Source organism: Echiichthys vipera (genome assembly GCF_963691815.1).
Source record: "Echiichthys vipera genome assembly, chromosome: 2".
Classification (NCBI taxonomy): domain Eukaryota; kingdom Metazoa; phylum Chordata; class Actinopteri; order Perciformes; family Trachinidae; genus Echiichthys; species Echiichthys vipera.
The window spans coordinates 7,556,234-7,578,370 of record NC_139827.1 but is presented as its reverse complement, the minus strand read 5'-3'; the positions used below and the strand labels follow the sequence as shown (position 1 = coordinate 7,578,370).

Below are 22,137 nucleotides of genomic sequence, written 5' to 3'. Positions count from 1 at the left end.
ATAATAAACGAAAGCTGATGAAGGAAGAAGGGGAGGCTAGAGGGAGGGATGAGCAAGTTCAAAAATAAAGAAGAGAAAGATTAAGAGTTGTTGTCGTGTATACTGTATGATGCTGTACCCATTATCTAACACTGTAAAACTTCTGACCTCACAATGAAAACTTAACAGTGCCCTAAAACCCAATGTCAAAGAGAAAAAAGAGAAAAGAACACATCTATCCTGCGAATGATCGAGAATATTCATATTTTTCAGTATAAAAGTGTTTTTGGTCAAACGTCTGTGTTAGGTGGCAGGGTATAAAATCTACAAAGTGCACAAAGAGAAGCTATCTCATAGCTTCAACACACACACCCACCCTAATCTACTATCCTAGACTACTGCGTATGTGCATGTGTGTTTGTGTGCGCATATATGTGCGTGCGTGTGTGTGCATATGACCCTGTATAGGACTGTAACACAGGGCAGTAGGAAGCATGCAGTATGACCTGAAGGCTAGCTAAGAGAGGAAGCAAGGGTGCTATACTGTACTGAATGTCTCCAGATCTCGAAACACAAGAACACACACTCTCGTCCTGATACTGGCGGCCATGTTTGGTCCATTTGTTTTGGAATGTTCAATTAACTGACATCAACGATAACAAACAGTCGGTAGTTTCTACTCCCTCCCCCCTACAAACAGACACAGTGTGTATGTGTGTGTGTGTGTGTGTGTTCGAGTGTTTGTACATCTGAGGACAGGAGCTGCTAGCTTCTCAGACCTGCGTCCTGACCAGCTGCGCGCTGCCCAGTCTAGTCTAATATAAAGATAGTAATTTCCATTCAAGTCAAGGATTACTTTAGTGTTGTTTACTACTCTTTAAGCCATGCTGGCAGTGCAGTTTGGAGGCTCAGACAACAAACAGGTTGACTGTCAAATCATAGTGCAACAGGAGAGTCCTGGAGGGGGGGGGGGGGGCTGAAATGTGTGTGTGTGTGTGTGCGCATGTGTGTGAGTGTAATGTCAGAAAGAAAGGGGTTTTTCTGTGTTCCCCTTCGTCTCCAAGAGGCTGGTGAGAGGGCGGGACAAGTCGGCTCGTCTTCCAAACACACTGTTGTATCTTCCATCAGATCCCAGTTTTTTTCCACCAGGGATTCGATCCGTCCTGTCAAGACGTATTCTCAGTTTGTGCCTCGTCGCCCAAAGCTTGAGGCTAATACACACACTGACACTCACACATGCTTTTCATCTTGTATTGTGCCTCCAGGTGTCCCTGTGGCCCCAACCCTGCCCTACATAGGTTGTGATAAAGAAACAAATGATTTATTTACTCAGCATCACCATTAACCTTTTAGTCCAGAGCAGACCTTCCCCGTCTTTCACCTGTGTGTGTGTGTCGGTGTGTGTGTTTCTGTGCATGTGCTTAGAATCAGAGCTGCCTGGTCCGGTCACACACACCTCTGTCCCGCATGCGTGTGTGTTAGCGTGTTGCAGTGAGAGTAAGTGTGTTGCGTGCGACTCTCAGACATCAGACTCGATGCTGGGCATGCGGCGGTAGAGCCGGGGCCTGTTGCCGCCTGCGCTCGAGGCTCGCGGCGCAGTCACATAGCTCATTGGCTGAGAAGCGGCAGGTGGGACCATGTAGGCCACCACAGGGGGCTCCTGCTGAGGGTAGAACACCTGTTGGTCGACAAGGCCGCCATGCTGGTTGTTGTGATGGCTGCCATGGTTACCAAGGGTAAGCGACAGTGGCATTCGCTGCTTATAGAGCTCGTGGGCAGAACTTCTCTGTGGCATGCGTGGGACAGCCTGAGGGGAGGGATCTCGCTGTACTGTGCCAGGAGCCGACTGCAGGAAAGGGTTGTGAGAGGGGCGATCGGGGAAGAGACTCTTTGAGCGCCGAGGGAGGGGCATAGGGGTGTCCAGACTGTGGTGGTGAGAGGGTGACGGAGAGGGGGGGCTGCGGCTGCTGAACGGACGATCAGAGCGCATTGTGAGAACATTAGCATAGGCGCCCTCGTCCAGGGTCAGCTCCCTCTCCCTCTCCCTGTCAGGCAGGCTCAGTCCCCGCAGGTGGGTGATCAGCTGCGACTGCCGCTCGGGAATGCCGTCCGGAAGCACGTTCTCATACGAGTGCTGTCGACTCAGCTGTAGGTGTTGGGCTGAGGAGGAAGTGGGGAGAAGAGATGGGGAGGAAGGCGAGGGCTCGAAGGGGCTGACTAGCCCGTCCCCTTCGCCCACCAGGCCCAGCTCGCTCTGGGGAAGGTAGTGTGTAAACATGTCCCCGCTGTGTGGGTGAGTGTGTGTGTGGGAGTAGTGCGAGTGCAGGTGGTCTTCGCTGATGTCGTAAAGGTTTCCAAGGTGGGCACAGGCATCACAGCGAGCCTGTGGCGAGCGGACAGTGTAAAGGCCGGAGTAGCCGCTCAGCTTGGTCAGGCAGGAACGACAGTGGCCAGGCCTGACGCTTTGTGTCCCCTGTCCTGCACTGGGAGCCTCGAATGAACCTCCAGCTTTGTCCTTCGCACTGCAGAGAGAGAGAGGATGACACCGATTATACACAAAAAAACTAGAGAGCACTTGAAAGCAAAGCATTTTCTGCTGAGCATGATACCTGCTGTGAGTGTAGGTGCTGTATTTCTTGTCCTTCAGGGAGTGCAGGTCAGCCTCTGCGCTGTGACTGTGGTGCAGCAGGCTGGCACTCAGCTGCAAAATGGGTGTGTCCGCCTGGTGGGAGAGTGTGTGGGTGTGTGAGTATGTGCTGTCAGGTGGAAACAGGTCAGGGGGGTAACTGTGGTCGTCACCTCCCCCCTGGCTGTCTCGCTGGTAAGGCGGAGCGGAGTGGAGACTGGCCTGGTCTGAGTCAATAGAGTAGATCTTTGATCCTCCTCCGCCCCCGCCTCCACCTCCCCTCTTCCTCAGCTGATTGATAGGCTTGAATCCGCCCCTCGCCGCCATGGAATCAGAATCTTTGTGTGATGGCGGCCGACTGGAGCACTCTGAGATGTCAGAGTGTGGCGGCTCTTCAGGCAGGTAGCGCTGGCTCTTCATTGTTGGAGGCCCAGGCCCAGGTCCAGGTCCAGGTCCAGGTCCAGGTCCAGGTCCAGGTCCAGATACTGGGGTGGGGCTTGGGCCTGGAGATACGACAGCAGGCTGTGTCTTCAGTGTCTCCACACTTTTCTTCCACAGGGCTCGTGGTTTTGAGGCCGGAACAGCAGAGAGGGCCGACCCGGCGAGGCGGGTCTTGCCGTTGTCGTTTGTGATTGAAAGCTGGGGCTTGTTGGGGCTGGTCTGAAGAGGGGGGGCTTTTTGTTGCACAGGAAATGGCGCAGCATTGTTAAGGAGGTTCTTGTGTCGCCCGGACAATGACAAGAAACTGTGTGGACCAGCGGCGTTGCTATAGAGACCAGGACCCTTCGGGGGCAGACTATGGAGTGAGTTACCTAGGAGACAAGGAGAGATGCACCTCAGACAGCAGATACAATAGATGGATGCTTGGATGGATGCTCAGCTGATACATTATCCGCTGCCCTGGCACGCTGTGTGTGTCATATAATGTGTTTCTAATCATGAAGCGAGCTTTTATACGACAGCCAATCCAATTACAGTCGGAGTCCACAACAAGGTGGAAGGAGTCACCTTTAGATCTACATACATAGACTGTATAGAAAAGGTAGGGTGACCTCTGCGCATGTGAGAAATACTGTCACTAGGTTTATCTGCTCTGTGAGGGTACAATCTAGGAATTGTGTAATAAATGTACATTGTAAGATGTCCTCCGTATAGAGCTGCAAAGATTAATCGATTAGTTGTCAACTATTAAATGAATTGCCAAATATTACGATTATTGATTAAACGGTTTGAGTGGTTTTTTAAAGACTCAAACCGTTTTGATTTCAGCGTCTTTGATGTGAATTTTTTCTGGTTTCTTTCCTCTTCTGTGACAGTAAACTGAATATCTTTGAGAAGAAGACATGTAACGATGTCATTTTGGGCTTCGGGAAACACTCATCAACATTTTATAAACCAAACAACTAATCGATTAATCAAGAAAATAATTGATAAATTAAATCAACAATGAAAATAATCATTAGTTGCAGCCCTAATTGTGTGTAACAGAGATACAGTACCTTTCCCCGTCATCACATCTAAGATGTTGGGCTGCAAGAGGACAGTGTTGCGTTTGGGAGAGGACAAAGCCATGGACTTTGCAGACTTGAGCAGATGCAGCATGTTGGCTTGAGGACTAAAGTCCAGCTCAGGATTCTTTTTCTTCATATCTATATGAACACCATGGATACAGCTCCATATACCCTGAGAGGAGGAGCGGAAACACAAAGGAAGGAAAAAGGAGGAAAGGACGGGAGAGGAGAGGCAGGCAGAAAAGCGATAAGAGAGATAATAGAACAGTTAATTCCCAACCCAGTGACTTCACAAGAAGAAAAAGTTCAAACATGCACAAGACTAATTTCCTTGAGCGGTAAATTATGGGAGACCTCTGCATCCATTTCTGCCGTGCGCTCACTGCAAACCGTAACCTCATTTTGTTTTGTAATGTGGCAAGAAGAGATAATCTCCACTTTTTTAGATGAACTGCTTTCAGAGGCGCCCAGAAAATTAAATTTAGGTGATGATGTCACTGGAGGGGGGCCTCTGAGTGCAAGGAGAAGTTCTTAGTGGAGCCACTTAACCTCCAGCATCGCGGCTTTAACGGCATGCGCGCATCGAGAGAGAGAGAGCGAGAGACACACACACACACACACAGACAGACATACAGCGCGCTCTTTTTGTAAAACATTTAATGTGTGAAATGCTGCTCATCTGGAATAAAAGCTCTGCCTACACAGAGACATGACATATGAATAATGAACGAATGGTCTGTCTGGAAGTGCCCATTTCTGTTTTGTGTGTGCATATTTAGGGTTTCTGTGTGTGCCTCTGACTGTCTGTCTATTGTCTGCCCGTGTGGTCAAGTCCATCCCTCACCTGCGTATGCGTTACCATTTTTAACTTTGTTAGACCAGACTTGTGTATGTGTGTGTGTGGGTGAGAGAGAGAGACAGAGAGCATTGTGTGTGTGCATATATGTGTTCACATCATCCTCTCAGCAGTTGAATCCTCTATCCTGCGGTCCATATGTGCAGCAGTAAAGTGATCTCTACTTCAGCAGGGCTCTTTAATCACACTGTCCCCCTCCTTTCTCTTTTATCACACACATACATACACAGACTCATTCTACATATGAACTACTGTATGTTTCAGACATATGATTCACAAATACACACAGGCGCACACACACACGTCCACAGATTTGTATTTCGACACGTTCCAGGCCTTCACACAACTGAAAGTCCTTTTTGTGCGTTTGCATTTTCACCGCATCTGAAGAACCATGAAGATTAGGCAAATTGGACTGCTTTGTTTGAGATGTAATTTTCACAATGCAGGACAGACAACAGAGCAATCTTTTTTTGTAATGTACTGTGTGATGTTCGAATTGTTGTCGTTAAACACCACAAAGGCTCAGCGGCTGCACTCAAAGTCACAATAATGGGCAATAATGTTTCTGTTTTTTTATGCTTCAGAATGAAACCACATTGAAACAATTTGAAAGTTTATAGATTCTCACTCCAGAAATGTTTTATAGCATTTAAAAACTACTCTGGTATGATTAATAGCATGGTTTTCCCACATAGAAAGTAGAAAAAAAGATGGAGCTGGAAGAACATCTGCTGTTTCTTCCTCACTGACAAATTTTGCATCTGGCCTAGCCCCACCCTCCGCGGCTTGTGCTCGCACTCCCACACACACTCTTCAGTAGCCTAACTATATTTCTACCTGAGGTTGACCCGACGTGACAGAGAAGCCTGCAACCTGCCCGTCAAGTTGACTGAGCACATTCTAGAGAATCAGCCAAAGGCCTACATGTTTGAGAAAGGGTCAGACAGGTGCAACTTGTGGAGCCTTGTGGTCACACAAGGAGCCCAGGTTGCCTGCTCAAGGAGCTAACGTTAGCGATTTTAATTATAGTCCTTAACCCGGCATCAGTCTGACCCAGACTCAGATGAGGAATGGCACTGAACTAAAATTGGCGAGTAGCAGAAGTATCAGAATCTTAAGAGTTGTTTGTTAGCTTGTTCGCTTGCCGGTGTTGTGTCAAAGTCGTTCCCCTGTTGAATAGTGTGACAGTATTGGTTTATGGATTAGTGACATACTGACTGAAGCTTGCCCAAATACATTTGAATCTGAAATTGCAGAGAAGTGCACAGACATCTCCTCCTCCAGAAAAGGAATGTCAATGTCAGACATTTAGTGGTCACAAACAAGAAAAACACATTTTTGATTAGAGGTCGACTTAAAGCTTTCCCTTCTCTTGTCGTTTCTCTGGGTATTTACCCCACATTTCTTTATTTTATACTGTTTAAGAGTAGTCTGAAAGTCACCTTTACTGTTAAATAATAACATTACAAGAAGGTGGTACGAGGTGGTGTTTGATCAGTAAGTAACGTTCAGCACTGCAAAATCTAACAGCAACATCTAAAGCACTACCAAAAAAGCAGAGGGGGACCTTATGTCGGCAGGGAAAAAAATACATTTCCTTCTCCTCACCCTGCTGATCGTGAAGAGCAGACCGGGCCTCCCGGTGCAGACACCAGTGAAGCAGTATCTCAGCCTCCAGTAAAAAAGGTGCTCAGAGATGAAGGTGAGGATAGCGAGGCCCATGGCTGTTGCCAGCATGTAGAAGACACCTGCCATGTTGTCTATGTCCAGCTGGCTGGACATCACCTCGTTCTTCTCGTTGTGGCAGATCCCTGTCAGCCACTGGGCCTCCAGCTCCTCCATCTCACCTGTCAGAAAGGAAGAGAAAAGGGCAGAGAGGAGGTTTAATATGGCAGCAGTTAGGGATGCAGGACAAGCAACAGAAGGAGGTAGAGAGAAAAGAGAGGGAGGGGATGGGCGGTAGAGGTGTAGTGGCAAAAAGGGTGTATCATTACAAGGAGAGATGGAGAGGGAAAGGGAGGAGGGGAGAGAAGTGAAGTGGTAAATAGATCGTAATGGAAAGGAGGCAGGAGGTGGAGTGAAAAAAGGGGTTGTAGAAGGAGGGAGAAGAATTGATAGTGATGGAGAGATAAGGAAAGATGGGAGGAATTATTATCAGACCGAGTGTGTTTGTGTGTCACATGCGCATGCGGGTGTTTGCCCTGAATAAAAAAGGCCGGGTGTGAAGAGAAGCGCTTTGGTGGTTTCAGTCATTTGAGTTCTGTCTGGTTCATTCTCTTTCTTCCATTCGCACCATCTCACAGCTTATTATACAGAACAATCTGGAGGAGTAAACATAACAGGACATGGTGGACACACACACACACACACATACACACACACACACACACACACACACACACACACACACACACACACACACACACACACACACACACACACACACACACACACACACACACACACACACACACAGAGTAATGATGATGAAATGGTGTGTTAAGACTAGCCCCTGATAGCTTTCTGACAGAGGGAGGGGGGAGAGAGGGAGAGTGCTGTGGGAGGGGGGAGGAACGGATGAGCAATGGCACTGCTTAAGACCGGGAACAGTAAATTCAACAATGCAGTGTGACTGAGATGGCGGAGAGCGTGGACGCGTGCGAGCGCCTCACCATCTCCTATGATGCCCAGTATGGCCAGATCCACCAGGCGTTTCCAGTAGGATCCTTTCTGTAAGGCGATACCATAACCGGTGGTGGCAAAGATGTAACCGCTGCCGATGGTGACCAGCTTACAACCGTCGTCTCTGCCCGCCATGTAGTTCAGCACCGCAGCGTCGTAAATGAAAGCATCCAGCTTTCTGTAAAAGAACACATGTTCCGGATTTACTATCTGGGGTCTCCAGCGGGTGCATGATGAATCTGAGGTGCTGTGACATGTTAAGAAATAGATTAAAAATACATGTTTTTCTGCCACACACGTTTCATTTTCTTGTGCTGACTTTTCTGATGTACTGAATATGTTTACCTGACCCAACCTGTGACAAGCGGTTGTATGTAAATATTTGCATGTTTAAAGGAATAATTCGACATTTTTCTTATTCACTTACTGAGAAATATTATATAACTCTCATATCTGACTTCCTGGAGTCCTGCGGTCACAGTGATGTTGCCATGCAACCAGCATCGTAGAACGTCACAACCCCTCCTGAAGAACCACGCATTATCATTTTTACACTATGTTTTGAAACGAGGACATCTTTTGGACAGTCTTATCTTAAAGACATAGTTTTGGAAGATATATTTGCTTTCTCGTTGAGAGTTAGATGAGAGGATCAACACGGTTCATCTCTGCAACACAGTGTATAAGTGTATTCTCCAAATTCGCAAACTTTTCTTTTAAAGCAGTGGTTCCGCAACACCCTGAGGGGTCTCAAGATAAATCTGAGGGGTCACAAAATGAGTTAAGGAAGAAAAAATTGTTTTTTTCCCGCAGACTTACAGTATCTATATTATTTTGCTTTTTGAAATATTTTAAAGGAAACAATCCGAGGAGGAAAAACCCAACACCTGCTGTGACTAAGGGTTACGAGTGGACATTACTCACAAGCCAAAGACTTTGGAAACAACTAAAAAGGACTTCAAATGGGGGACTTTAATTAACAAAATAAGAATAATGTATTTGAGGTGTGTCTTCGTGTGATGGCGAAAGAAGATGTGAAATTCGATCCATCAGGCTTCAACGCTAAAGACGGCAACATTGTTGAGTCTTCACTACTGAGCCTAATGTACACACTGTGCCGTGCCAGTAACAATGTTCCCAGATCCATGAACAAACCAGTTGGATTACTCACAACGCTCTTTTCTTGGAGCTGAAATTCTCTCGCAGATCAGATTTGGACTCATTACGAATGAGAGTTGTGTCCGGTGTGCACGCTGGTGCGGTAAATATTCATGGGCACGAGGATGTCTTTGTTCACACTGAGCTATAATCTGTTACTCACAGGTTTTGTCATTATTCTGACATGACAAGCTGAATTCAAAATAAGGGGCCACAATTTGTATCTGACGCAACAATCCCCCTATGTGGGCCTAAAACACCTGAACTCGGCAAAAACAGAAGCGTGATGTATGACCGAACGCAATGTAACAAGGAGCGGATATTACCACTCAGTACTGTATATATATATATAGCAGCAAAACCCCCTTTTATAACTTCTTTATCAGCAATTTTTTTTCTCATATAACCTAATGAATGCTCCCTGGTGCTAATGAATCCCCCTGGGGGCTTCCATATGAGAGATGTATGCATAAATATTAAACACTTTGAATGAAAGTGTTCACCAAAGGGCATATGTTAAACGCAGTCGTCGAGTATCTGTTGTTGCAAAACTGCACAGAGAATTTCATTCGTTTAAGTGAACACAGCATTTGAAAACACTACACTGAAGAGTCGTTAAAGTGTAGAGCATTTTAAATTTGTCACAGCCTATTGCAGGACTTTGACAAGAACTACTCCAAAGTGTTAGCGTTTTCTTCAGCCTCGACAACCGGTCGCTTTTGCGGGAGAATTGCATTAAATACTGATGATTCTACCAAACACATTAATTATACACTTTTGTTGTTTTATAAACAAACCCTAATACGTGCATGAGAAACAAACCTTATCTATTTGATAAACAGTATCAATGAAGTAATTGCAGAGAGGGAAAAGCAAAAAAAATTAAATTTTATGTGGAGAAAAATCCGCGAGAGATCAAAGAGCACAAAACTAATGAACAAATAAAAGCACTGCAGCCATCCTTCCATTAGTGTGTGTTTAGGAGGGAGAATAAAGGTAGCAAACTCCAGAACAAATTACACTCTCCCTGTTTTGGCAGCTCCCTCTTTCCAGCAGCAACAAGACTCAATAATGAGCACTTGCTTTTTACAGTCAGTGACAGAAACACTGAGCACAGTTTCTGCAGCATTTTAGCATGAGCTAGAGCCGAGCCCCACGGGGCCCCGCTTCTGTGTGATGTAATGTCTTTTTTGCGGTTGTTTGTTTTCATTCTTTTGCATTCGAGCTGTCTGCAAACAGAATTAGCCTCTCAGGTGTAATAAATCTCAACTTGACGTGAGTTGACTTGACAAGTTTACAGTACCCAGTCTTGAGGCTGACCAGCGCATCCACAACGCCAGTCTGATGGTATTTGGTCATGTACTGATGCATATCCGGATAGTTCTTCCTGATGTTGCGCTCGGTGCTGCCGTTAGGAACCGTCCCAAAGCGAAATGGAGGGGAATAGGAGTACGGGCTCTGGAACTGCAGGGAGAGAAATAAGAAGAGCAAAAAGAGAGACATATTGTTTTAAAGAGGGAGTTGACAGGAGGAGACAGGAGCATAAAAGAAGAATGAATAAAAACAAGGAAGCCAGGAGACAAAGAGCAGGAAGAAGAAACAGCGGGAAGTGAAAAAGGAGGGGAAGAAAGGGAATCCAAGTAAGATAGGGAGCAAAAGCTGAATGTGAGGAGAGAGGAGGAAGGAGGGTGACAAGAAGAGACAGAGGAGAAAGGAGGTAGGAGAGACAGTGGAGTGGACTCATCAGTCATCATCATTGTGTGTCCAGTCTAGCGTAAGACTGGTCGGGGTTCTGCTGACACTGCCCGCCTCTGCAAACTACACACACACAAACACACACACACACACACACACACACACATACGCCTTTGATCTATGACTGTATGTGTGTGTGTGTGTGTGTTTGTGCGCCTCTGGGTCTGCTGCGTTGGCAGTGTTAGTGCGGTGACAGCTACGGCCAGAGGGTTTGGGCTGTTGAAGCCCAAGGGCGCTCCCAGGAGACCCCTGTCTGGCTGCAGGGCTGGCATCCATTACAAGAGCAACCCTGACTGTGAATGTGTTTAGTTTCTTCTGTGTGTGTGTGTTTGTGTGTGTGTGTTTCTGCATGTCCATATGTGTGTGATCGCACCTTTTTGTCAGACAGTCCAGTGACCTGGTCCACAAACTCCTCCTGGATCATGAAGGCAGCGAGGTTGGCAGTGTAGGAGGCCAGGAAGATGACAGCAAAGAAGGCCCACACTGATACGATGAACTTACTGGTGGTTCCCTTTGGGTTCTGCACGGGCACAGAGTTGTTGAACACAAGACCCCACAGCAGCCATATGGCCTTACCGATGGTGAATGATGGACCATGTGGGTCTGAAAAAGACAGGCAGGAGAGCAGAGGGAGCAATAAAATAAGAGGGAGTGTAAAAAAGACTGTGCTGAAGAAACAAAGAAAGACCAATGCGGAATATAAAACCGTAAACTCATATTTTCAGCTGATAATGAGGCTGATTAAAAAAACAAAACAGCAAGCCATCTAACAATGTAATAGTGAACATTAAAATATAGATTATTATGTTTGTCCCTAAAATGCCTGCTTTACTTTCTATTTTTTATTGCAAACCAGCAGCTGAGAAAATACATAAGTATGTGCCTGCCACCATTGTTTTAACTACAAATAACTTTCAAAAGAAAAGTTACAAACAAGGAGTTTTATGATCCGGTTTGAGTGCCTCATGCTTCCTCCAGAGGGGTGACATTGTTAATATAATGTGAAAGCATTACTGGCGTTTTAAATGCCTACAGCTCACAAATTTTTGCAACGCTCATTGTGGACGACAGGCATTTCTCTTGGGTTACGACCCTGATTAATGGACGAAGACCAAAACTAGAGTGACCTTTACTTCCAGCTTGTCAAAGTCACAAATGGATGTTGTAAGTAAACCACTGAACAAGCGAATCTAAAGGGATGTTTTTCAGACTAAGATCTTAAAGGGAGAAAAATTAGATCTGCTACTGTGATGCCGTATGCAGTAATTTGCACCTGAAACACACAAGAAAACTGCAAGTTAAGAGGTTCAACTGTACTTTCAATGAATTTAAAAAACAACAGGACGGCTTATTTCAGTATGGGCTGCGAGTGGCAAGTTGCACCACTCCATAAAAGAGAGAGAAAGTACACAATTCAATCTAATGCCACTTTCAGTTCTGTACAGTAAATATTGAAGCCTGGCAACCTCGGGTTCATCCCAACATCCCTCCTCGACTCCTCTGTCCTCCATCACTTGCCCCGGAAATTGATCCAGACCTGCAATCTCGAAGGAGGTCCCAATTCCTTTAATGAGCTCAGAGGAGTCAAGGACGGAGGAAGCAAGGACAGAGGAGTCTTCCACGCTGCACATGTGTGAATGCTACCTAGCTGCAGAATTCAAACAACCCATGACAGGACAAGCACCACCTCACAAATGTAAGTGCGCACAGTTCTGTGAAATGTATTATCAGCCATTTATTCCATACGGTTATACTAATTATATAAGGAAAAGATGAATCCTATGAAAAAAATCATAGATTAATTTATTTAAACAAACATTTAAATTGTAGAGCAGGGGTGTCCAACCAGAGTTACTGTCCTGCATGTTTTAGGTTTCTCTCTGCTCTAACACACTTGTGTCTTAAGATTTTCAAACCTGTGAAAAGCTTCAGCTGCTTGATAACGAGCAGATCATTAGACTCAGGTGTGTTGGAGCAGAGAGAAACCTAAAACATGCAAGACAGTGGCCCTCCAGGAGTAGGGTTGGGCACCCCTGTTGTAGAGGGACTATTTAGGAGTTCTTCTTATGGAATACAGGACAGGACAGGAAGTTACGGCTCCCAAATTAGAAATAGTCTGCCACATAATCCAACATGTTGTTTCAAGTCGTTTGTGAACAGATTAGATATAAAGGTATTTATTAGTGAACTTTGAAGGTGCTGGGTGATGGATTTTGTTTTCTTTGGACGGAGCCAAGATAGCTGTTTCTACCTGTTTCTAGTCTTTGTGCAGTACAGCGCCAAGCTAAGCGGCTGCTAGCTCCAGCTTCATATTTATCGCACAAACATGACCGGTATCAATTTTGTCACTAAACGCTCATCAAGAAAGAGAAAGAAAGTGTATTTACAGTTCTCGAGGTGAAACCAGTGTGCAAACTAACACAGGGTTCACTTTTTTTCCTGCATGTTTCTCAAAGAGAGGTCTGCACATGGGGATCAAAACCAATCACAGTCTGAAGACGGCCAACTGAAGCAGGGCACAGTACACGCTGCAGAGTGATGTGCAGAAGGGAGTGAAGTTTTTAATATTGTAATGCATGCTGTTTTTTTTAATTAAAGTGAGTTAGCGATGAATCACCCTCATGCATAAATCATACATCAATAATACTTTTTACACACGATCCATGATGATGAAGATACAGGAAAATAGAAACGCACTGAAAAAATAGCATATTGTCCCCCAAAATTTCACAAATCATGCTTTCAGGGGAGGTTATATTATCTTATCAAGAGGAACTGAGCCCCCCCTGTCTTTCCTGTAGTTGGCACCCTGGGTAAAACACATTATTGGTAGAGGAAGATATAATCATGAAAAACAGTTTTACATTTGCTGTTCAAATCAAATCAACAGATTTTTTACTTTACTGAACCATGTCCAAGTGTGCCAAAAGTAAAGTTAAAGAAAAAACATCATTCATTTACTACACCTGGATCCTTCTTTAGGTCATTAACTGTTAATATTAATTAATCTAAAGTGTAATTTTGTGTGATTACAACATTAATCTCCGAGTCACAGTCAAGGGGGCAGCTCCAGGTGCAGATTTTTGATGACTCGCTTTAGGAGAGAGTTGTTAATGCTCTCTAACTTTAAGTGAGTCGTCTAAAGTCAGGGTATTAATAGGTCACTTATGTTGCTCCGGGGGAAGCTTAGATCTTTGCTTTCTAGCTCCTGGGGGAAATGATTGGTGTAATAGTCCTGGTTGTGCGTGTAAGCCTACCTTTGCCTTGGGCCAAGTTGCGGTTGAAGCCCAGCGGACTGACAAACTCAAAGAGGAAAACGGCGATGGCTGTTACAATGAGCAGCATCACAAACATCATCACCCAAACTGATGCACTGAAGGGCTCTGAGAGGGAGAGAGAGAGAGAGAGAGAGAGAGAGAGGGGAGAGTTAAAGAGAAATCGAGTACATGAGACACAGTGGAGGAGCAGGAGATGCATAAAAAGTGAGGGACGGAGAGAAAGAGGAGACAGACACAGAGAAATAAAGGGGGATACACAAAAAAAAACAGGCACGAGGGGGAGATAAAGCCAGGAAAAGAGGATGGTGAAGACGTAGAGAGTGGAGAAAGGGGAGACAGACGGATGGAGAGAGGAGGGGAGGAGAAGAAGAGTTAGTCACAGAGAGTTTGACGGAGCACATTTCCATATTTCTCATTATTCCCTTGGATGAGAGCTGGGAGAGGGAGAGGCCTAGGGCGGGGGAGATGGTAGTAGAAGGGGGAGAGAGAGAGAGAGAGAGAGAGAGAGAGAGAGAGAGAGAGAGAGAGAGAGAGAGAGAGAGAGAGAGAGAGAGAGAGAGAGAGAGAAGAGGAGAGAGAGACAGAGAGGGAGAGAGAAGAATCAAACTCTGAGTGATCTGATGTGCCCTGCTGTGGGCATGTGTATGTGATCTATTTGTGTGTGATCTGTGCTTGTGTGTGTGTGAGTGTGAGTCTGCATGTGTTTGGTGTGTAGCAGGGCAGGAGTTCAGAGAGCGCTGAATCCAGACAAATTGTATGTGTGTGTGTGTGTGTGTGTGTGTGTGTGTGTGCGTGTGTGTGTGCGCGCGCATGTGTGTGTGTGTGTGTGCGTGTGTGTGTGTTCTGTGTGTCACTGTATGTCTAAGTATGTGACTGCCAGGGTTAGCCAACCCTGATATATTGTGCACTGAGGTGCCTCTAATATGAGTGCGAGAGATACTGAACCGTCACTGATACCCTGGCCCAGGCTCAACACACACTCACACACACGCATACAATGTGCTTTCATATAAATACACACATAAAGCATTCACCCATTAACATACATACGGCCAAAGCACATTCATTCTCCACACACCCTTGATATAATACGCAAGCGTCCTAATATATTCGTGCGGTATCACACACTTTTTTTTCACACACACACACACACGCATACTGACACATGGCTCGATACAGTGGGACCAACACACGCATGGTCCGATACATCCCCTCGCTCCCCGTCTCGCTCCAATGACAATACAAGACATTAGGCGAGCACAGAGGAGCGCTTCAGTTTCTAGTCATCTGAACAACTGGAGGAGAGGAAGAGGAGAGGAGAGGAGGAGGAGAGGATGGTACCAAGAATGCTTTGTCTGAGCTGACTTTTCAAAAAACAGCTGGCACACTCCAGTTCCTGCGCTCTGCAAGAAATATTAATGTGCTTAGGGTGTTGAAGGCCCAGATAAAGTCAGAGTACAAGTGGAATTTGGACCAGCGTATACCGTCTGAATAAAATATTCCATTTTATGTGGATTTTGCCAACATGTTAGCACCTCCCCGTTTTCTGCTCCCAGTTGTCAGCTCACTGGGGGACAGACGGAGACAAAGAAGAAAAAAAAAGTACGGTTAAGGAAGAAAAAAAGCAGGACAGATTTACCGAGGAAGGCAGAAGGAGAGACGGTCCCGTTGCTGCGTGACACCATGACGCTAATGCCAGTCTCCACAAAGGGCACGGAGAAGTCAATGGCCTCCGACCTCTCCTCGTTGATGGTCAATGAACCGACTGCCATCACCGCCTTCTTATACACCACCTGGTTAGACGGAGAATAGAGTGTGACTCACTGACAATGCTGACAGCGTAAATATAGCCGGGCCTGTGAATGTGAATATTTGGACATCATCACACGGTTCGTCTTTGATAGGTTCCCTTCCTTTTATTTTTTGGATGTGAAATATCACAGTGACTGAGGGTATGAGCTCCGAATGTCAGCTGTGGTTGGGGGGCATTTCCAGCCATATCAGATGAAAAGTAAAAACGCAGCTGTCTTTTTTGTTATGCCACCATTTCAGGGTGGCTGAATGTATTCTGACAGACGGAGATTCTGCACATAAAGATGTTGTTTTTTAGTATGCAGTAAAATGTTATGTTTTGTTCTGATTTAATTGTCTAAAGGCTCCCGGCGGTCGGCTCCTATAAACATCTCTACCATCTATGGATCATATTGTCAGCTTCCATTATCAGGCGTTTTATGTTTCACTTTGAACCTTTAGGGATTTTGACTGCGACAGTACTTAAGCTTTAATTTCATCTGTGATTGAATGGATCATTTCCAGAGAAGATAAACGACCGCCATCAAGTGAGCCTTAAGGTATTCTGCTCCTTGAAGAGTTTTATAATCTGTGCATAAATTGATTGTATGGAATTTAAAGCCCCAATAAGAAATATTATCGACCATATCAATTACAGGTAAGAGCGTGACTCAATGATGACAAATTAGCTTTTGTGGTGCCTCGCAAACAGAGATGGGAGCAAGTCACACATGTGCAGGTCTCGAGCCTTAATCTTAAAGTCTCAAGTGAAGGTGTGAGAATCAAGGAAGTCAAGTCATGACATTCTGATGATCTAGTTTCAGTTGAAAGGCAGTGGTGATGAAGAAATGAAGTTTTAATTTCAATGGAAACTGTTGCAGCACGCTTACACCTTTGATAGTCAGCCAGGTGCACTATCCCCAGACTAATCACAAATGCGTCTCAGCAAGTCTCAGGTCCAGTATGACTGGAGTGAAGTCATGAGACGCGAGTCCCCGACCTTTTAAAACATCCAACTTTTCTACAAACAACAATATAAACAAACCTTTTACAGCATCGGTAAACATATCTTTTTGTCTAGTGTCACAATGTGTATTAAAAGATCTGTGAGTCGGTTTAACAGTGTGTGTTCAGGTTTGGTGCTGGGCTGAACCCTTTGTTTACAACTGGATCACAGACTGTAGCTTAAACCTGGCGATATGACATATGATTTTTTTTTAAAGTCAACAAATCCCATGAAAAGAACAAACCAACAATGAACTGATTCTTCGTACACATATTGTCTCTGTATCTAAAGCCTCGAATAGCTTATTCCTTTGTTCTACAGGCCTGAATTGTTTTGTCTTTTCAAACAGGAACAAATGGGCTTACAGCTGAGTGTTAAAGACACAGCAGCGGACATTTATGGTATATGTTGACACTAAAACATATATACTGACACCAGCCATATCCTTTAATCATTACATTAAATAATAAATTCACGTAGAGTCCAAATCCCCTTTGACACATGCATTTCAAATATTAAATCATCAGAGTAGCAGGAGGGAGGATATTATTTAAGGACAATTTGGTCATAAACAACTGATGATTTATTGATTTATTTTTTGCTGAAGTTTGTGTATTAGATTTGAACTTTTTTTTTAAATACAAACGCCAAATGAAGTCACTTTTAAAGTTACAAAAGACAGTGAAGTGTAAGATACATCTGAGGAGCTCTTTTCCAAAACGCTATAAATCCATTTTAATAGTTTTCAGGAAAATTACATTTTTTACCCAGACCCACACATTTGGTTAATATTCAATGTATCTTGTCAAAATGGTTTTTATGGCTCAGTCTGAACGTGTTGAACGGACGGACAAAACAAAAAACTCTCCCGCTTCAGAGCGCCGCCATGTTGGATCGCATAGAGCACTCACTGAATTCTGATTGGTCGAGAGGACGTATCGCATTTAGGCTAAAAATAGGTTTGGCGCTGGTCGCGGTTTGGAAAGGAACTGCATCTTGAGACCATTTTAAACAAGGAAATATAGCGATTTGGCAGAAACATTGATGAAGCAGTGAAAAGGTTCTGTATACAGCAAAGTGGCATGAAAAACTAATTTTTTTTAAATTTGGCTTTTATCTCGTTTTGGAAAAGAGCTCTTCATCTCCAACTGATGATTTTGGTCTGTCTTTACTGATAAAAGCTCCCGAATCTTGTTGTTCTGTCGTTGCCATCTTTGTGTGAAACCAGATTTTTCTTCAGCGTCAGAGGTCTGTTTCCCTCCACGGCATGATATAAATGTCATCAACACACCCTTTTCATTCTCTGCGAATTCTCCGGGGAATGAACAGCTGCATTCACATATGTGCTCACTCTGTCTTTGCGCTAGGGAGCTGGCAGGGCAAACACCTTTTGATGCCCGGTCCAACTGAATCTGACATTGGAGTTCTTCCATTCATATCCTACAGGGGAAGGTATGGATCATTTCTGGTTTGTGGTGCATGTGCGAATGGGGCAGGGTAATTCCTATGTTCCCCAGTATGTATTGCGAGGGAACATAGGGCGCTTTTTGGGAAAAACAGGGAACACAGGACCCTTTTTCTGAGCGGCAAACACAGGACCCGGGGAGCTATGTTCCCCGCAATTCCTTAATGGGTTAGGGGTAGTTATAGCTATCTTGGTGATTCCCCCCGCTTCGTCCGACGGCTGGGCGGTTGAATATGGGGAGCCAAAGGCAAGGCACAGGGTTTCGGGTAGCATAGGACCTAACCCTCACATGCAAAGGGTGAAACATATGTACGCTCCCAATGGGACTATAGATAAGAGGATCAATACCACTCTCATATGTGTCTTTTAATTGTGAAGCCACTGTCAGCAGTGAGTTAGCATAGTTTAGCATAAATGTACAGCTGGACAGAAACACCCTAGCCCTCATTTGCAGTCTTTATGCTAAGCTAAGCTAACAGGCTGCAGGATCTTCATATTCAAGTTTATTTTTATTTAGTGATATCAATCCTCTCATCGAACTAAGTAAGTGTATTCCCCAATAATTACCTCAAAAGTCAGTGAGACACACCCATATGGTATTGTAGTCAGGGAGACAGACAAGTAGGAAGTACCTCTCCAACCATGCCGTTCCACATATTGTTGATCTTCTTGCCGTGTTTTCCATTTGTGACCAGGTAGAGGTCATAAGTGAACTTGACGTTTCTTGCTATCTTCTTCAGAATGTCAATGCAGAAACCTTTGCAGCACTGCTTGATGTAGGAACCTCCTGATGTGCTGTTACTGCAACACACAGACACAAACAACAATTAGGCCATATTCTTATATGAGAGGACCTTCCAGTGTTTGGCGTGTGTGTGTCCGTGCGTGTGTGTGTGTGTGTGTGTGTGTGTGTAAGTAACTGTAACTACACCGCCTGCACGTTCCACATCTGGTGGTTCCATCAAACTGTAAAACTGTAATTATGACGGTGCAGAGTAACCATAAATACTGCTGAAGGGCAGAGATGGCTTGTACAGAGTTTGTGAGTGTGTGTGTGTGTGTGTATGTGTATGTGTGTATGTATGCATTTCCCCTCAGTGCCTGAAAACACAGGGGTACTGAGCAGATGCTGCCGGGCTTTAAATAGAGCTGGGCTTTGCAGAACAACCAAACCACATGATTAAAATATCAGCTGTCCTTCCCCTTGTCTCTCTCTTGATTCCTTTGCGCTGTCCTTTTCTGCCCTGGTCCTATGTGTTTCACTAATTATGTCCGGGAGGAGGTACTTCTCCAATACTCCTAGCCTACCTCACTCAACGTACACACCGCAGCCGAACAGAACGGGAACGGATGTTTAAGTGAACTTTTCTGACAGGCCTCCCTGAGGACCTCTGAGCTGTGAACTAAACTGAATTGTTGGATGAAATGATACTCATAATCTATTAAAGTCTACCAGCTTTTAAAAAGTATTTCCATTAAAACTTTATTCCTCTCCCCATGCCATCCATCTCTGATGTACTGCCGCATGTATGGACTGGAACAGTAACTCTGTGACCTTTTCACTTGCCATTTTAACTGACTCCATTTCAAGAGAAAGTTCATAAAGAAATGAGAGCTTCACACAGGGAGAACTTAGAAAACGACTGTCAAAGAACTAAATCATCAAAGGATTAAAATTTCTTTTTGCAGCAGTCAACTGTATCTGCGGCATGGCATAATGTGTGTGTGTGTGTGTGTGTGTGTGTGTGTGTGTGTGTGTGTGTGTGTGTGTGTGTGTGAGCGAGAGAGACATAAAGCACAGTATTCATACATACATGTGTGTGAATCTGTATGTGCCCCAGGTGTTCTAATGCACACATTATGTATACATTAGCTCTTCCCAGCTGAGCCCTCTGTGTTCTTATGTCACTATGTAAACACACACACAGTGACAACAACAGACTCTCCGAGATACTATTATGCACATCTGTTTGTCATGTCATTCTTCTGTAACAAGAAAGACACAAATTAAATGGAAGTAGTGGCATAGTATATGTAGCACTTATGGATGGTTGGCTGTATGTACGCATGTATGGACGCATGGATGGCTGGACACAGAAAACAGCAAATGCAACGTAAACGACGGCCCAGAAGAGACTAGTCATCTTTGCCTGCGACCGCTCAGACCTCCATGGTGATTGCTGCAGAGAAAGGTTAACAAATCAGGTCACAATGCACTTTCAATGCTCTGTGATTCAGTCATCGAATTGTCCGTGCCTACAGTGTTGCGGTGTCGTGACTACATGGGTCAGAGACTCACTGGTTGTTATGTCGCGTACCCTGTCTGTCATTTTCGAGATGGTCTGACACAAAAAAAATTTATTCTGGTAAATGTATCTTCAAAGATAGTAATTACAGTTTGCCTTTTCCTCTGTGGCTAGAAATGACTACCTAATGTTGTTTTATCCTATCCTAATTGCTATTCCGAGGTGGTACTATTTCCTATTGTCTGGTAGAAATTCATTGAAATGAAGACAACAAAGCTGTCAGTCATGAGCACTTTAGTTGTGCATAGGGGCCGTGTTGTGGCCAAGCGATCAACCTGAAGCACAATGCAGATACATATACCGAGCCAGTGGCAAATAAACCTGCAGCAATCGTGATTAATGCGTCTTTACTCTGAACTGGCTGTATACAGATGGGCAAAGAAATGAGCTAAATTGTAGAAATTAGCAGAGAGAAACAAAGCTCTTGTCATGTGGTGGCTCATACTGAGGTGTCCATATATAGCAGATAATTGGAGCGAAACCCCGAGATGTCGAAGAATCCAAGGGATGTTTCTTTGAGAAAGTTTTACTTCCTTTGACTATTTGAGGACATCTCTGCATTGTTTACACACTTGTGAAGGCCTGCAACATGTTTCAGCCGCTATAAAAACGCCTTTGAAGGGAGAAAAGTCCATTGTGTTGTTTGATGCGTTGCTGTTGAAAGAAGGCTGAGCTGATTTTCAAAAGCGTATATCATATATGTAGAAAGACACTGAGTTGATCTGAAATCTTAAAGTGTAAATGATGTGACCAAAATAACATCCAGAAGTGAAATAACAAATGAAATGCCTGTACGAACCTATAAATGGTTAATTCGCGGCAAAATATATTGGATTTAGTTTCACTGTAATATGAATTCAAATCAGTTTGACTCAATATCATTTGCAACAAAGAACAATTCAAGCCATTCAGCCCACCGCTATTGTCGCAGTGGAGAAGGTGATATATATATATGCAGTGAGGTGGAGAGTGGCGAGGTGGGAAAAATACTGTATATATGCATGAAAAATAATCACATTTGATAAAGTAGCACAACAAAGTCAATATGAGTTATGTTATCGCTATAGCCCCTTAATGCACTGATGACAGATAAGGAAATATTGCTGCGACCCTGACGCGATAACGTCTGATAAAGATATGCTAAGAATAGCAAAGTCAGATTAAACAGATACAGAGGATGTTTTTTCAAATAGCAGGTGCAGACTGAGGATATGGGAAATGGGGATATCACAAAAGAAAATATGGAGTAATTGTGCTGTCCCGCCTGGAGTTGGAAGGACATTCCACTATTGGAGAGTGGTAGAAAGAAGAGTCAAGGCCAGGTGAAGGAGTGACGTAGCTGTTGCAGGGACTGGAGAGCTAAGTGGCAGGTTGTATGCAGACTAGCGAGTACACACGTACACCATCGTCTACCCTGCAGATATAAACGTGCAAGGACCAGAATATTGAATAGTGAACAGCCATCAGCAGCCAGTGGGGGGGACGATACACGCAGGGAGGCGACAAAGGAGAACTTGGAGAGGTCGCAGACAGGGCAGGCTGCTGTGTTCTGGATGGTTTGTGGCTGCTGAACAGAATATTTGACGAGCCTGGCTTCGTGGGAGTTGTAGTAGTCCAGATGGGAGATGACAAAAGGTTGGGCAGCGTCCCACATGAAACATCTTTTCATTTTATGTCTCAAGGTACAGCTCAGGCTGGGATTTATGAATGTATTTATTTAT

The 22,137-nt window shown here is 44.6% G+C and overlaps 1 protein-coding gene across 1 annotated transcript in view; it reads right to left on the bottom strand.

The window, feature by feature from the left end:
• Nucleotides 1-1,498: 1,498 nt before the first annotated feature.
• grin2ab (glutamate receptor, ionotropic, N-methyl D-aspartate 2A, b) overlaps nucleotides 1,499-22,137 on the bottom strand; it is a gene marked incomplete at its 3' end in the record, with an annotated part of 112,306 nt that continues 91,667 nt past the window's right edge. The window contains exons 11-20 of the mRNA XM_083925982.1: nucleotides 18,743-18,911; nucleotides 15,488-15,641; nucleotides 13,828-13,953; nucleotides 10,944-11,173; nucleotides 10,119-10,279; nucleotides 7,648-7,835; nucleotides 6,584-6,822; nucleotides 4,105-4,288; nucleotides 2,589-3,417; nucleotides 1,499-2,501 (exon numbers count right to left, since the gene is read on the bottom strand). Coding sequence (XP_083782108.1) covers nucleotides 1,499-2,501; nucleotides 2,589-3,417; nucleotides 4,105-4,288; nucleotides 6,584-6,822; nucleotides 7,648-7,835; nucleotides 10,119-10,279; nucleotides 10,944-11,173; nucleotides 13,828-13,953; nucleotides 15,488-15,641; nucleotides 18,743-18,911 — 3,283 coding nt within the window. The remainder of the gene's footprint in view (nucleotides 2,502-2,588; nucleotides 3,418-4,104; nucleotides 4,289-6,583; nucleotides 6,823-7,647; nucleotides 7,836-10,118; nucleotides 10,280-10,943; nucleotides 11,174-13,827; nucleotides 13,954-15,487; nucleotides 15,642-18,742; nucleotides 18,912-22,137) is intronic.